At 41.0% G+C, this 15,235-nt stretch overlaps 3 protein-coding genes across 4 annotated transcripts in view; 2 read left to right on the top strand and 1 right to left on the bottom strand.

Moving 5' to 3' along the window:
* Positions 1–8,113, top strand: part of LOC145913187 (uncharacterized) — a 32,460-nt gene extending 24,347 nt beyond the window's left edge. The window contains exons 35-51 of one of the 2 annotated variants that reach the window (XM_083000753.1): positions 19–159; positions 541–742; positions 989–1,137; positions 1,359–1,484; positions 1,777–1,984; positions 2,293–2,472; positions 2,695–2,884; positions 3,076–3,185; positions 3,386–3,587; positions 3,776–3,936; positions 4,147–4,510; positions 4,992–5,175; positions 5,426–5,482; positions 5,633–5,736; positions 5,810–5,996; positions 6,358–6,492; positions 7,078–8,113. In XM_083000753.1, coding sequence (XP_082856879.1) covers positions 19–159; positions 541–742; positions 989–1,137; positions 1,359–1,484; positions 1,777–1,984; positions 2,293–2,472; positions 2,695–2,884; positions 3,076–3,185; positions 3,386–3,587; positions 3,776–3,936; positions 4,147–4,510; positions 4,992–5,175; positions 5,426–5,482; positions 5,633–5,736; positions 5,810–5,996; positions 6,358–6,492; positions 7,078–7,293 — 2,916 coding nt within the window. In that variant the 3' untranslated portion in view covers positions 7,294–8,113. Of the gene's footprint in view, positions 1–18; positions 160–540; positions 743–988; positions 1,138–1,358; positions 1,485–1,776; positions 1,985–2,292; positions 2,473–2,694; positions 2,885–3,075; positions 3,186–3,385; positions 3,588–3,775; positions 3,937–4,146; positions 4,511–4,991; positions 5,176–5,425; positions 5,483–5,632; positions 5,737–5,809; positions 5,997–6,354; positions 6,493–7,077 lie in introns of both variants that reach the window. The other variant, XM_083000752.1, reaches the window with a different exon arrangement.
* A 14-nt stretch (positions 8,114–8,127) lies between these two features.
* On the bottom strand, positions 8,128–11,210 carry LOC145913185 (N(G),N(G)-dimethylarginine dimethylaminohydrolase 1-like). Its single transcript, XM_083000751.1, has 6 exons — positions 10,925–11,210; positions 10,409–10,544; positions 10,225–10,333; positions 9,509–9,705; positions 8,866–8,994; positions 8,128–8,507 (listed from the first exon to the last, which is right to left on the bottom strand). The coding sequence occupies exons 1-6, from the start codon at positions 11,059–11,061 to the stop codon at positions 8,403–8,405; spliced, it is 813 nt and encodes a 270-aa protein (XP_082856877.1). The 5' UTR covers positions 11,062–11,210; the 3' UTR covers positions 8,128–8,402.
* A 2,487-nt stretch (positions 11,211–13,697) lies between these two features.
* On the top strand, positions 13,698–15,076 carry LOC145914727 (testis-expressed protein 30-like). The gene has a single exon (XM_083002553.1). The coding sequence runs from the start codon at positions 14,004–14,006 to the stop codon at positions 14,841–14,843; it is 840 nt and encodes a 279-aa protein (XP_082858679.1). The 5' UTR covers positions 13,698–14,003; the 3' UTR covers positions 14,844–15,076.
* The last annotated feature ends 159 nt before the right edge of the window (positions 15,077–15,235 follow it).

Raw genomic sequence — 15,235 nt, 5'->3', positions numbered from 1 at the left:
CATATTGTGGTTGTTCAGCTTGCGAGAAAGCGACGTTCCGTGTGGCAAATGTTCGGTTGGGAAAAGGAAAACGAACCGGACTTCACAGTTTTGTTCTTCAACGAAACAGTCCATGAGCGGATGAGACGAGCGGCCGTCGGCGAAGTTGTCGGGTCAAAGGTCAGTACCAGCCACACCTTTTTCACGCAACAGTGCGCTGAGTTATAAATCACTCCTTGGTACCGAAAATAATGTTTGAATCTGAATGCAAGAGTTATGAAATTGCTCGTTCGTCCACGTGGACTAAGGTTGTACAGGCTGTGTCTGTTACGCTAAGCAGCAAATTTTTGCCAAAGTAATACGCTCCAAAACTTTTCCACAAAGGAAATTCGTTACAGCAAAAAAGACGAGTCAGTCGGATACGTCATCAACGAGTGACATCACATATTAAGAACGATTAAGGCTTGACATGCGCTATATGCAGTCTACCACCAAAGATTTTACATTTTCGTTTGTGAGGAAAAGCAACGTAACAAGTATTTAACTTCTGGATTGTTCCAGGTCTTCCTGCTCTTGAACAACCAGAAATGTGTGCAAGAAGAGGACTCGTGTTTCAAAACAACAACTGAGGCGACTTCCTACGTCAGCGCTAGGGTGGCTACTTCTACTCTGAAGACTGGTTATACGATCAGGGCTATTGAACCTGTCCCGGACCCAACCACGGAAGACCCACCCAATTACATGTACATAGTTGGTGCCATTGGTAAGCACCTCGATTTGAGATTTGTTCAAATTAAACACCATGTAATTTATCTTCAATTTTGTCAACGCGTGACCTTCGTCTGCTGCAACCCCTCTGTTTCTGTGTACATTATGTAGCAAAAAAAAACTATCTGTTTTATTAACTTTTGAAAAATGGTTACTTTTGACTGTGGACAATTAAAGGCTTATTACCTGTTCAGAAGCATTCCTTCATCAAGTTCAAGTTTAACTAGTTTTCTTCACACAGCTGGGTTTATGATTGTCATGGTGATCATTGGAGTTCTGACGCATCAGAAACGTAAGAGAGAAAGCGGAACTTTGTGGCTTCCTGAAGGATTCCAACTCAACAAGAAACTTCGTAAAGAACCGATTGGACAAGACGATTTGCATCTTAAGGTTGGTTATCAAATTTCCCCTGGCCGTGTTTTCAATATTTACAGAGGTTATGTTATTGGTTTAAAGCATACATTATTGGATAGTTTGACAAAATCTTCTGTTAATTCACAGCGTTGCCTTTAAAACTTTCAATGTTTTTTTGCCAATCACAATTTAGCATTCGACATAACCCATAATCTTCATGGGTACACGACGTAATTTCACTACAATTTCCCTTTCAGGATTTGAATGGGGAAAGTCACCACCCCAACCAACTTACTCAACCCTTCCTTAACAAGTGGGAGCAGAGGCCTGCTGCTGGGAACCGATACCTTCCCAGTCAGGAAGAAGCCGTTGAATTTTTACCTGTAAGTATAAATACACACGCACTCACGTTAGTCTTCTGTTTCTTACCGTACCGGGAATCGAACCTGCGCCATCGTGTGTTTTAATCCCAATCATTTTTGCTGTTAAATGAATTTGGTGTGTTCCATTGACTTTTGTAACAATACCGGGTATTTCGGTTGCATTAACATCGGTCTTTCTGTTTCCTGTACCACACTGAGAATCAAACCCGCGCTATCGTGTGTTTTAATCTTCGCAATGAATTAAACTCGTCTATCACCGTCCCACTTTTATAACCTCTCAATTTGCTCTCAGAACGGGGGAACTCCCTCATACAGGCCATCTAGTGGACAAAAACCATCGAGCCGTGATGACGACATGAACAAGAGTGATTTACGTCAGTGGACCCCCCAGCACTTGGATGCTGCCGATGTGGCCCGCGTTGGATCCGCTGGGGCCGTCACCGAACTGACTCCCCCGCCCCAAGTTGACGTGAATGCTGACGTAGATGCACGGGGTCCAGGTTGGTAGTTTGTGATGGAAGAGTAAATATATGAACTTGAAACTGGTTTGAAATAAATGCAAGGGTGTTTTATTTAAAAACCTTTTTTTTGTTGAACACGTTTTGAGAATTTACCATAAGATTTCGGAATTTTATAAGTTGGGAAAGATTTCCAACATAAACATATGAAAGATGTTGTGAGTAGGACGTGAATTGTGAGCAGGACGTAAAAAGCTTTAACTAGGGCATGTTACAGTATAATGATCTACGGTTATTCACACAAACGTAATACCTCGTTGTCAAAACTAAAGAAACAAACTCGTTTGCAGACGGCGTGACTCCCCTTATGCTCGCCTCAACCCGAGGTAGTGGAGTTGAAACCGGTTTGAGTGACGAGGAATCGGCCGACAGTAACGGTGACGGGACTTCCCCTAACGAAGGCAGCGATGGAATGATTGCAAGTTTGTTGTTGCAAGGAGCATCTCTCAGTGCCCAGACTGAACGAACAGGTGTGTGGTCAAAATCGTATTGCGAGTCAATTATTAAAGGTCAAAAGGTCGCACCGTTGCCAAAATATTTTTCGGAAAAAAAGTACAACTTTTTGGTACCAAGATCAAAATGTGTTGCAACTATTTGATTCCAAAACCTTTTTCTGTGGATTTGTGGTTGCATCTTTTTGTGCTGTACCAACATTTGTGGAATGGAAACTAATATCTTGTTTCGGATCGCAGGAGAGACAGCGCTCCATCTAGCGGCAAGATACGCGCGAGCTGATGCCGCCAAGCGGTTGCTTGATGCCGGGGCTGATGCCAACATGAAAGATCTGACAGGACGAACTCCTCTACACTCAGCTGTTGCCGCCGACGCTCAAGGAGTTTTCCAGATTCTTCTACGAAACCGCGCGACCGATCTTGATGCAAGGTAAAAGTTAGATTTGGTGTTAACGGTATTTTCTGGTTTTGATGTCAAATTTTAAATCAATCGACCGCACGCATTTAAGATCCTCTCTTGCTACTAAAGAAAAATATAGTATTTCAACCCCGGTTTGTAGTGGATGTATTTGGGCAAAAGTGTTATTTTACCTCGGGGTCTGACCAGAATTTATTCCTCAGAACAAACGACGGGACAACGCCGATGATTCTCGCGGCTCGTCTTGCAGTGGAAGGAATGGTGGAAGAACTGATTACTGCACATGCTGACGTCAATGCGGTCGATGACCATGGTGTGTTGAGAATAAATCACAATATTTTGTCGGTTTTACAACCTTTCCCACAAACTTCCACGCTTGATATTTCTGTCCTGAAAAGCAGTAATCGCAACCAAACTTCCAAATTACATGTATTAAGCTGTTGTTTCGAACACCATTTTACGTCACACAGCGTAGTTTGACGTCACAATAACGAGTCTTGTTACGTTTCGCAGGCAAGTCGGCACTGCATTGGGCGGCGGCAGTAAACAACGTCCAGGTTGTTGCCATTCTACTGCGCGCTGGATGCAACAGAGACGCCCAGACTGAACGGGAGGAAACTCCTTTGTATTTGGCGGCAAGGGAAGGAAGTTACGAAGCTGTCAGGGTCCTTCTTGACCACTACGCCAACAGGGACATTACCGACCATATGGACAGGTGTGTTATTAGGTGTCCTGTCGCTAGTTTAATAGAAAAGTTAAGTGTGTTATGTGGAAGTATTCATAATTAAGTGCTTATGATGATAAACATTTGCTCAAACAATGCATAAATAACACATCGGCTTTTGCAATACATTTGATTGCCATATATGGAAATGTGTAATAAAACCTCAACAATTCTCACAGACTTCCTCGGGATATCGCCCACGAGCGTCTCCATACGGACATTGTGCAGTTATTGGACGAATACAACTTGGTTCGAAGCCCGCCATTGCCACCTGGCCACATGGGGTCGCACATGGGTGGTATGATGAGGGATCCCTACATGCCACACTTGAAAAACTCAGGTAGGGCGAAAACGACTGCGTCACCTTAATTTCACAACTTACTGCCAAGTAGAATTAGAGAAAAAACGAGGGTTGTGGGTTCGAGTCCCGCCTAAAGTTCTCATGGTTTCAACATTTTGGTTTAATTTCCTATATACGCACTGGTTATCACCTTAGCACATAATTTGCCTCAAGTTCGTTCCATTTAACATCAGTTTCATTTTCGTGCAGCAAAATACGATGGCAAGAAAACGCGTCGTCAAGCCGGACGAGCTGACGGAAAACCTGGTCGTAAAACCAAGAAAGGAGCCGCGTCACAGCGCCCTCCATCGTCCGGTGCCACCGACAGCATCTCGCCAAACAGCGACGGGACTCCCCCCAACATGGGACTCATTCACCCAGCTGGGGGTATGGGTTACGGAGGGGAAAGCACCCTCTCCCCAGGAACCGCGTCCCTCTCCTCCCCCGCCACAACATACAGCACCGACTCGACGCTCTCTCCGCCCTCTGGTGTCCACCCCCACATGCCCCCCCAGCACCACGCCCATCACCACCACCTGCCACACCTCCGCCACACGATGGCGCAACAGTTCAGGTACACAGAGTACTTCGTACTGAGGACCTCTAGCGGACGTTTGCCCCCAATACGACTGCGCCGACTTGATCCTGGGACGATCACGTGAGATTAACGTGGGGTCAAAGGTCGCGGCTGCAGTCGCGATATTTTTAGTTTCTATTGTTTGTTTTTTGGTTGGGGCTGAGTTGCATGATGTCGGTTTCTGTTACAAAACACGAGCAGAATCGTTTTGGGGAAAATTGGCTTCACACCTCATGTAAAAAATTTAATTAACTTGTGTCACGTTGGCTGTAATTTTCCTTTCAAAAATACTTGATGCTGCGACTAACACAAAATTAGGTGTTGATACGTTCGGTTTATCACCTTTTCAATTACATAAAAACACTCTTTGAACATCCTAAAGGCGAAAAGCTAAACGGCCAAGTATCAAATCCCAACCCATTAACTAACCCAGTATCAAATCCATGGGATTAACCTAAACGCATTCTGGTGTTCACAGTAACGGAATGCCGATGGCAAACGTGGACGAACGCCTCCTCCACTACCAAAGATCACTTCCGACTCCACCAAGACTTTCCCACCAGCCATCGCAAGGTGGCGCTATGTACCCACCTCGGCAGCACCATCACGTGGCCAACCACACCGGTTTGGACCTCAACGTGGGGCAGTTCCACGGTGGACAGGTGATAGATTTGTTAATAGATTTCCACAAAAAATTAACGTGTGTGAAACACTGTTTTGTGTGAAACACTGTAATTTCGTACCCCGATATAACGTTATTGATTCCTTAAGCGTCTTAGTGATATTGACTATGTCTATGAACAGAAGAAGTCTCAATGTGTTATGTAATGAAGTTCCTATGTATAACAACGACCATCGGGATTTTTTTGCTGTTGCCTCACTGACAGTTTTTATAACTCTGTTTCCTCTCAGATTCCACAGGAATGGAGGAATATAAACGAGGGAATGATGATACCGCAAGCTCACCAGGTAATAAACCTTCACCCTGCACAGTTTAATTGTTAAATGTGTTTTCCAAAATTACTTGATTTTACGCAAAGTTTAACTTTTCGAAATTGGCAGAAAGTTTTTAACGCCAACCCACTTACGGAAAATAAAAGAATGTTTTATTATTTCCAGTTTCAGTCGCACAACGGACTTTCCCAGATTGTGTCGTATCGTGCGCTCGGCATGACCGACCAACAGAGTTTGCAACAAATGAGGCCGGACGCCGACCAACGGAGGTAAGAAATATGATTTACATGAAAACCACCCGAGATTCTCAGAAACCTAACATACAAATTGCTATCGTGGTAGATATGCTGATCTTATGGGACAAAAGATACACGCTCAACAACAGCAACAGCAGCAACAACAACAACAACAGCAGCAACAGCAACAACAGCAACAGCAACAACAGCAGCAGCAACAACAACAGCAAGTGCTCCAGATGAACCAACAGCGCCACCAAGCGTTCATGCAACAACCGTCACCTCCCATTCAGGTAATTTTGGTTCATAAACTGTACTTAATTTGAGAACCTATAATCCATTGTAGCGTTTTTGAAAGTAGTTTCCACGTTGACTTTCCTGAAACTATCCGGTTTTAGGAAAAAACTGCTGAACATTTTCCTAAATCTTGTGCAACAAACGCATGGGAACAAGGCCCCAAAAAAGATAATTGCGACAATTTTAAACATAGACATCTATTTTGGGGGGGACCTTGATAATTTAAATAACCTTGCTGCGTTTTGGGAAATAGTTGCCTGGGGTTCTTGTCTTGTCTAAGTATTCTAATTGTACAACGACAGTCTAGATAATGGCGTTTAAATTGTATTTAAAATTGCTTTATTTAATTTTCAGCAGACAAACATTCAAGCACAAATGGTCGGCAACCCGTTGGATAAATACCCGACCCCTCCATCGAATCACATTCTATCCCCGGGTTCTGACAACCTTTCACCTTCCGCATTACAACCTGGAATCAACAAACACATGCAGGTGAGTGATCCGGAATTGTTTTATCGCCGTTTGTTCGCCGTTTGCCTCACTGGCAAAATTACATCAGTTTCTTACTGATACTGGCAGGCATATTATCAATACAAAAAGGCTCGTTTAGCGATATTATTTATAAATATTAACGTTTCGGTTGCCATGCAGCAGCCTTCATAAGGATAGCAGCCGAAACGTTAATATTTATAAATTGTATTGCCAGGAGAGCCTTCTTGTAGTAAAACTTACATCAGGTTTGAAATTTGTTGTGAAAGTTGTAATTTTTACATTCAGTTATTTTATGTTAAAACTCCGTACAGACTTTCAGCCTGTTAAGTTTGTGGTCGCTCAACATTTGGTGTTAAATTGTTCGCAACCGCTTTAATGTAAAAACACAGTGTTGTTTTCCACGCACAAGATGTGGTGCATATATAAAGTTAGTGGCAGTTAATAGAAGGCGCAAAAAATGTATTTTTAGGAATGCTTGCACACAAAATATATTACAAAGCACTAAATAAAAAACAAAATTATCCTGCGCAATATCAATATTTCCACAAACTCAACTTCATCTAAACTGAACATTTTCCCGTGCAGCCGGATATATCGTATGAGACGCCCAGTCCAGACTCACCCGACCAATGGTCAAGCTCGTCGCCGCGGAGTAACTCGGATTGGTCGGAGGGCATCCGTTCACCCACGGATCCCATGCCTGGATCCCACCACCATCCTCACCATCCCCACCAACAACGACTTAGGGTATTCCCCGCACAAAACCCGGGTGCCCCCGGCAAAATGCAGGCCGCCTCGTAATCCTTAATCGCTCTTTCCTGCCCGTTCATTCCGCCACTGGAGGTCGCCGAGCGTGCCTTGCCAATGACGTCATCAGGAGTCACCACGTGTCGACCGAAAAGTATGATTTTTGAAAAGGTTTTTCCCCTTTTACGGAGTTTTAATCGACATGGACCAATCGAAGAATCTGGAATGTTTTTTTGCAACGACCAAATCTTTTTTCCATTGTTATGTCGCCTTGTTTTTTACACTCCCATTGTGACGTCACACACGGGCGCGCGGGTTTCATAAGCTGTAAAATTTTTCTTTTTCTTCGTTCGTTGGTTGTTTTTCTCGTGCGTTATATTTATGACAACTCCAGTATTTACGTTTTCCCGCCTCGTGCGGGCGAGGTTGGATCAAGTTAAGTTTGAGATTTTTGTCGTCGTGATTTTTTAATCGCATTTTTTCTCTTGTCCCTTCTTCAAGCTTCCTGTAACTTTTATCGCTCGTTTCTCGAAGACGCGCGAGCCGCCAGAGCCACAAAACAAACGTTTGGAACTCCCTCTATTTCGTCACTCCAATCTCGTTTGAAGCAAACTTTGTTTTTTACGGGCGACATTTTTTTACACAAACCCTTTTTAAACTTTTTCACTCATGCATGAAGCCGACCAATCCACATTCTTCGACCATTTCTATTTTTTCTCGCCCGACTTCCAGCAAGAATCGTGTGAATCAATGTGTAAATATGTTGTTGTTGTTTCGTTGAAGACCTTCCCACGTTCACAGAGTCGTGTGCGTTTTGTTAATTTGCTTCGTTTCAAACTCGGTGCTCAGTAATAAAGCACAGTTGTAACCCTGACTTTGTGTTTCACGTTTATTAAAACAGGCAGCCACAAAGCAAGTTATATAGATCGTTAAATGTTTAAAGTCACCAACTATTATTGTGTTGCTGTTACTGCCAGGCATAAAGTAATTTAAAAAAAACCTTTCCTTTTGGTAAAAACAGCTTAGAAGGATTATAAGAAATTGTGAACTTCACTTTAACACAACAACGCAAAAGAAATATGTACTTTACCAAAAACGGAAGAATCAATTGATCATTAGTAACCAAAAATACACATTATTTTGAAGCTCTTTTTATTCTGGTTTTAAATGGCCAACAGCAGTGATGAACATGTTAAGCATCCGTCCACTTTCCCCAGTTCGGAATGTTCTACTTCAACTTTTTCAGATCCATCCAAACCCTCATACGCCTGCAACATATTTGTATGATTAAGTTTTACTCGTAGACGGATGTTAATGTTGTGATTGTAAACGGTAAGGTATTGTTTGAATTCCAAGGCCAATATGTTTTCGTCTCCCAAGGTTGACGTCATGTCTCGGTATATTAAATACAGCAAAATTTTGTGGGTGCGTTGCCACCATATTTTGTGAGGAATCGGTGTTTCGTTTCACGAAAGTTGGAAACCACTGGTGGCTAATGCAAGGCTTGGAACAGAATACAGAGGCGGAAATGTTTAATTCACTTGCCAGTTGCCACCACGTGTTGTTGTAGCATTTGCTTCAGATCATGGTGACGCGGGTTTGTGTTTATGCAAATACAGAAGTTACCTTTCTTGCTTCCGATCGATGTATGATCACTCCCTTCCCATCTCTTTCCAGGTAAATACAGTTCGCAAATTCAGCTCTACCGGGTACGTCAATGTATTCGTACTTCTCTTGAGCCGCACTTTTTAGGTTCTGTAAAAGAAGGCGAACGTGAACGTGCTTCGGGAGCAGGTTTACATGGGTGATAGATGTAAACAGCACTATAAGACACACAGTTAAACACGATACAAGCAAACTAGGAATTCTCAAACCGACACTCACATCACTAAACTCATAATATGTCCCCATGCTTGTCACAGGTATTTGAAAAAGTTACGTTCTATTTCCCGTAACGTTATTTTTAACATTGTATACCAAAGGTGAGCAACCTTTTAAGCTCACGGGCCAAAAATTATCAAAAATTTGACGGACTATAGCGTTTACATTACAGTTTATGAATTGGCATTTTTACATTGAATAAAGTTTAAATACTGTAACCGAAAATCAAACAAATGTCCAATGAAATTACATTAAATTGCAGAATGAAAAATTTTCAGATGAACTAATATTTGAATCACCCCCTAGCAGGCCAAATTTATGGACCCAACGGGGCAGACTTGGTCCGCGGGCCACAGTTTCCCCATGTATATAGTAGGTGTGTCGCTACCTCCACTGTCTTTTTTGCTGCTTCATTTCCGGTGAAAACCATGAGCTTTCCGGGGGAGCCGAGAGTGACGACACTTTTTAGATGCAAGGCGTCGACGACTTCCACTGATCTTACCGGGATTGGGTGAAAAACATTCCGCAGAACTTCGTATCCAGCCTGGTTCGTTCGCTTCGATAAGCCGACGAATATTTCCTTGCCTGATGTAAAATAGTATTCAGGGATGGTAAAGCTAACAGGTGGTAAAATATTGCAAATAAGGTTTATTTGATCCTTCACGGATCCTTTTGTGTATTTCGCCGTTCATTCATGTAAAGACAGGGTTGAAAGCAAAACAAAATTCTTAACTTACAGGAAAAATACATAGTGTGTTCATATACTAGGTGAGATATCTTAAATGTGAATAAATTTACTGAATATACGTTTTTCAGGACTATTTGGGTCACACCAGCTGTACAATTCCTACCCGAAACTAAAATATCTTAGAGCAAGTTACACCAACTTCATGGTTTCCCATTTAAAGTCAGTATTTTGGCTACGATTTTATTGACGTAAAATATTGTTAAATATATTTTATCGAGTGGGTTCATTATGTTTTCAGTAATTGCGATTTGTAACATAAAAAAATCAGTAGGCCTATTATGAAACACTGCAAATAAATGACTATGCCTATAATGACTAATCTTGTTAGAGTAATTTCGAACGGGTAGGCTATGCACCTGTATAAAGAACATCACCCCCATCCATGTGTGCGGATGGATCCATTTCATTCATAACAAAAACTTGAAGACCAGAAATAGATTTCAGGCATTCATGTATCGCCTTGCACTGTTTTGAAAAAAGAAAACCTTCTAATATGTCTTGCTAAATTTCAGAGAATTTGGGATTAAGTCTATAGCCTACCTCAGGTTGGCGGCTTGGATGACCGGGGTGGGTGATTAAGGCCTTTGTTCCTACGACGAAAGCTGGGTCTTCAACAAAAACACAATCGGGGAGACTTTCGTCTGCTTCCAGGACGATCACGCGGAGGTTAAGATCCCTACGAAAATATTTGTGAGGAAATTGCTTGGGATTGCCACATCTAACGAGTTGCACTAGAGGTTATTAATTAGTTTTTGTATTTGTGTTGTTGGGAAAAGGGGCTTCGCAAGCTTACTTAACGATTTTACGAACTTTTTTACCAAAATTTCAAAATCAAATGACGTACGTAGCCTTACAGCTGTGACAAAAATCATATCTGGAAATTCCCCCCCCCAAAAATAAAGGTCAACACATTTATTTACGATAAGTGTCTTAATCGTTCTAACATTCACAAATAAATTGAACGTAACAAGACTTCAAAACATATTTTTGCAGATAAATTTTAAGCTTATTTTGAAGTTATAATGAAGCGGTTTGCATTGCTGTATAATTTGTAACCTGAAAATTTGTTCGTAAATTGCATGTTGCTGTTTTGCTTTTGCAATGTCGACCACAGGACCAGAATCCATTCGCAACGCTTGTCCTGCCAATGAGTCAGCAATTCTTCGGGTGATAACAGTTTTACATTCAAACATGGCGCTAATTTCACGACAACGTCTGATACCTTAGCCTTAAATATTTTTTATTTACTCATTTGCATGTTAGCTTGCCTTTTTATATACAAATAGTTGGCCCTTATACTGGAACACCAGACGGAAAGGACACAGGCGGAGTTAAGCTTTCCTACAGAGCTTAAACAAGCTTCGAAAACCCTGCTGGACAACCACGTTTTTCCTGACACTTTGGTATAAAACGCCCATTTTCGTAATCCTTCGACAGCCTAGGCTAGTCCTAAACTTAAGCCACCTGGTATTGCAATCGTGTCTTTCCATTAATAAACAAGTCTGCCACGGAGTCGAATTTAGTATTAACAGCAAGAACACGCAAGCAGACTTTAGATTCAGCAGCAAGACGACCGGGAATCAATTGGTACGCTGCACTAAAAAATGTGTTGTCCAGCAGGATGCCAGAAAGACTGTGGGAGCTCCGACAGGAAACCTTAACACCGTCTGCAGTCTTCGGTCCGTATGTGTTCCAACTGTGTAAAGAATCGAGTACGGAAACATGCGGTTGCTACAGTAGTCTACCCCAAGAACACGCAAGCTTCAGCACAGCAGCAAACCGACCGGGAAACAATTGGTACGCTGCAGTACCACTCGAAACTGAGTTGTTTTAAGTGCCACCATGTTTCATAGCCTACATATACCCACTATTTTTATAATCTGCTACTTGCGCAGTGCAGCTTGCTGTAACTGTCATGGCGGCTTTTGACGCAGAGCTTGAAATATGCCGCAACAAAAGTAGCTTTGCCAGTTTTTTCACTACATTTTGTTGCTTGACCAATCGTGCGTGCAACTAGCGATCAGAACCTTGACATTAACTGGCTTCTGTCTGCATGCAAAGCAACCCGATCACCACTGGCACGGAAACATGCTTAAACGCAGCTACTTGGTTTGTCAACTAACATCCCTCTGGTAAGCTCCAACTGCTGTGTTTGCCTTTGGTGCTACTTCTCGTAAAAAAAACGCATCAAATCACTTGGGAGAAAAGCAATCAACGGCAGTTTGGCCTGTTGACCAAATTTGACACAATCTTTTATTTGCAGTCAGTATTGTAGCAAATTGTGGTCTATCACAATTACAACAGTTTTCTATTGTAGAAAATACTTTCAAAAATTTTCCTGTAAACGTTTATTGACCAATTCTAATCACTTGACAAAGCAAACACCAATAGTTCAACAAGCTGAAATTAACATATCATAAAGGGTTGAAATTGTTCCATTGCCATAGATCTACTCCAAGTTGGACTTTTGTATTGACCTTGGATGAATGATGATCAAATTGTTGTCACGGTAACAGATAAAACTATAAAAGGCACAGTGTAATTTGACAGCACTGGAGCTTTACTGCAACCCAACAATGAGGGTCTTTTCATTTTGACTTAAGTGGTCTTGCATAGATTGGTTCCATTCCATGCGTCAACACCAAAAAAACCAGGGCCACCAGAATAGCTGCACACCCTGCAGCTAGAATACAATAGCGAAGTATAATAAGTGGATCAAATATTTCAACAGATGCAGGTGCCCCACTTTGGATAGGTAAAGCTGAAATAATAATTATCAGAAGAACTGAAACAGCAAACACGATAAGGCCAATATATCTTGTTAATCCAGCAGTCCTCACAGATACAAAGCAACTGATCAAGGTAAGAGCAATGAATATTCCCACAATCCAAACTCCTATTCCGACCCCGAGTAAGAGAGCCATTGTTCCAAAAACTTGCTGTTTGTTTTAATATTCCCTTTTCTATGTACGTTCTTATTCAGAATGTCGTGACATACATGTATGCTTCCTATTATTGCAGAATCAATGTTTGATTCTAGGAATGCAAATAAAAAAACAGTTTTGAGAAAATTGTGCAACGCAGTTAAAAGGCGTTCATTATAAAAGAAAATTCCTACTTAACTGTTGAAACGATCCCCGCCAGCCAGTCTATAGAATAGACTTTATGACATAATGACAACAAATCTATTATAAGTATTAAAATTTCTACAACAACAACAGCTATGCATACAGAATTGGCACTAAATCCCACAATAGATTAACTAGAACGACACTAACAAAACCTTATCTTATTTATCAATTTTAACACTTGAAAACAGTAACGGAAACGCTACTTGGTTCTCGTTTACCTTTACCAACAACTTGTATTTTTAAATCGAGCAAAAATATTTTGTTGTTGAGTGAATATCCTGAGCGGCGGGGACGGGGTAACGGTTTTTAAAGAAAAAGTCAAAAAAATTTGCAAATAAAACAACAAAATACTCAATAATTTTTTTTTCTGTGGTGATTATATGTAGTATTGTGATATTATTATCTGTTGAATATACAAATACAAAACAATATTCATCACAAAAAGTGTTTCGTCATCATATTATTCGACCAATGAAATGAGCGAAGTTTGTGGGTTGGGACGAGCTAGGGGTGACTTATTGTGACTGTTTGCACACCAAACATGTCGTGCTTTCTGCAAGAAAAAAGCTTTTTCGTTTCGGTCTGCGATTTTTTTTGCTGTTTTTTTTGAAGGCATTGTGTTCATGTTGTTGGTCCTATAAAAAGCACCATGGCATGGCTCTGGCTGTCAGAAAACGTAATGCATATTTTGATCTCATGTAGTTGCAAGCAATCCACTTCTTATTTGGTGGTACAAATTTGCATTTCCAGTGATAGCAGGTTGGTTGGTTTTGGTATTGGATTTGGGTAGTGCGAACTTCAAAATTGTTTAATCACGAGTGTTTTCCATCTAGTCAACATGTTTTATGCTACCTTTTTGGTTGAACATAATTGCTAATTCATAACCTTGCAAAAACTTTTTTTCTATCTAAAACTAATTGGCTCTGTTTCTATTAATCTGGACCTTGCTTCTTGTAGTTACCAAGAAAGTAGTTGCAATAAACGTATCTATCTAAAACTATCACATGGATATTGAAATACCGTTTAACAAAAAGCTTATATCAGCAACAGTTGAGACCCCTGAAAATTGGTCAAAACCAAAGACATGTGTTATTTTAACCCATGGCGCTGGTGGCGACAAAGATTTTCACCAGCTTGTGTCTCTTACAAAGATTCTTGTCAGGAATGGGTATATGTGTGTTCGTTTTACATGCAAAGGCCTCAATATCAAATACAGAATAAAGGTATACATTGAAGTGGTCCGTTATGTTTCAAATGAATTTCCACATATTGAAAACATTGTGCTTGGAGGAAGGTCAATGGGCTCAAGAGCTGCAATAGCTGCTGCTTCCTGCATACTGTCTGCACGAACAGTGAACAAACAGTCCATAAAAGTTAGTACAAATAAATCCAAATCAAGGAAACGAAAGCTTGAAACAGTGCGTGACAATTGTCAAAGGTGTGGAGCAGTTCATTCCAACTTTACTGTCAAGCTACTGGGTGTTATATGTTTATCTTATCCACTTTCCCCTGAAGGCAAAGAACCTCGAGTGGATGCACTCAAAGAAAATGCCCCCATTCCACACTTATTTGTAAGCGGCACTGAAGATGAAATGTGCAGCTTGGATTTGCTTAAGGATACATTTAAGTCTATGAATCAGCCAGAGATACAGACCCCAGTCTCACTGACAACTGATTCTCCTTATTTGGGAATATTTGAACCTGCTTTTCCAATTACTTTGCTGCTTGTTAAAAATGCAGGTCACAGTCTTAGTGTGAAGGGAATCAATGATTCCGAGTTACATGACCATGTTGGCAAAGTTATATTAAAATGGATCGGTATTATTCAAACTGCAGCTGCCTAACTATAGGTTATCCAGTTACAACCTTCAAGACAATTAATTATTACATGTGAACATTGAACTCTTTTGAGCTTTTTTAATCTGTTTGCCACAGACTTTTTGGCCAATAATCCCAACACATTTTTTCTATGTATAATAATTTGTGTCAGTCACTAACGTACAACATATTTAGAGGAAAGGAATATGTTGGTAACATTACAAACATGATATTATACAAATACTATGTTGCTGTTGCTGCCAGGCATATTATATTTTAACAATCTGTCCTTCTGGCACAATTAACGTGACTTTTATTGTCCTGATGAAGCCTGGCTGTATAGCAGGTAAAACGTCGTACAATAAAAGTCACCTTAATTGTTCCAGAAGGACAGATTATTAAAATATGATATTATTCC

This window comes from Ascidia mentula, chromosome 9, assembly GCF_947561715.1.
Source record: "Ascidia mentula chromosome 9, kaAscMent1.1, whole genome shotgun sequence".
Lineage (NCBI taxonomy): Eukaryota > Metazoa > Chordata > Ascidiacea > Phlebobranchia > Ascidiidae > Ascidia > Ascidia mentula.
The sequence above is the reverse complement of the archived record's forward strand: the minus strand, read 5'-3'. Positions and strand labels throughout refer to the sequence as shown.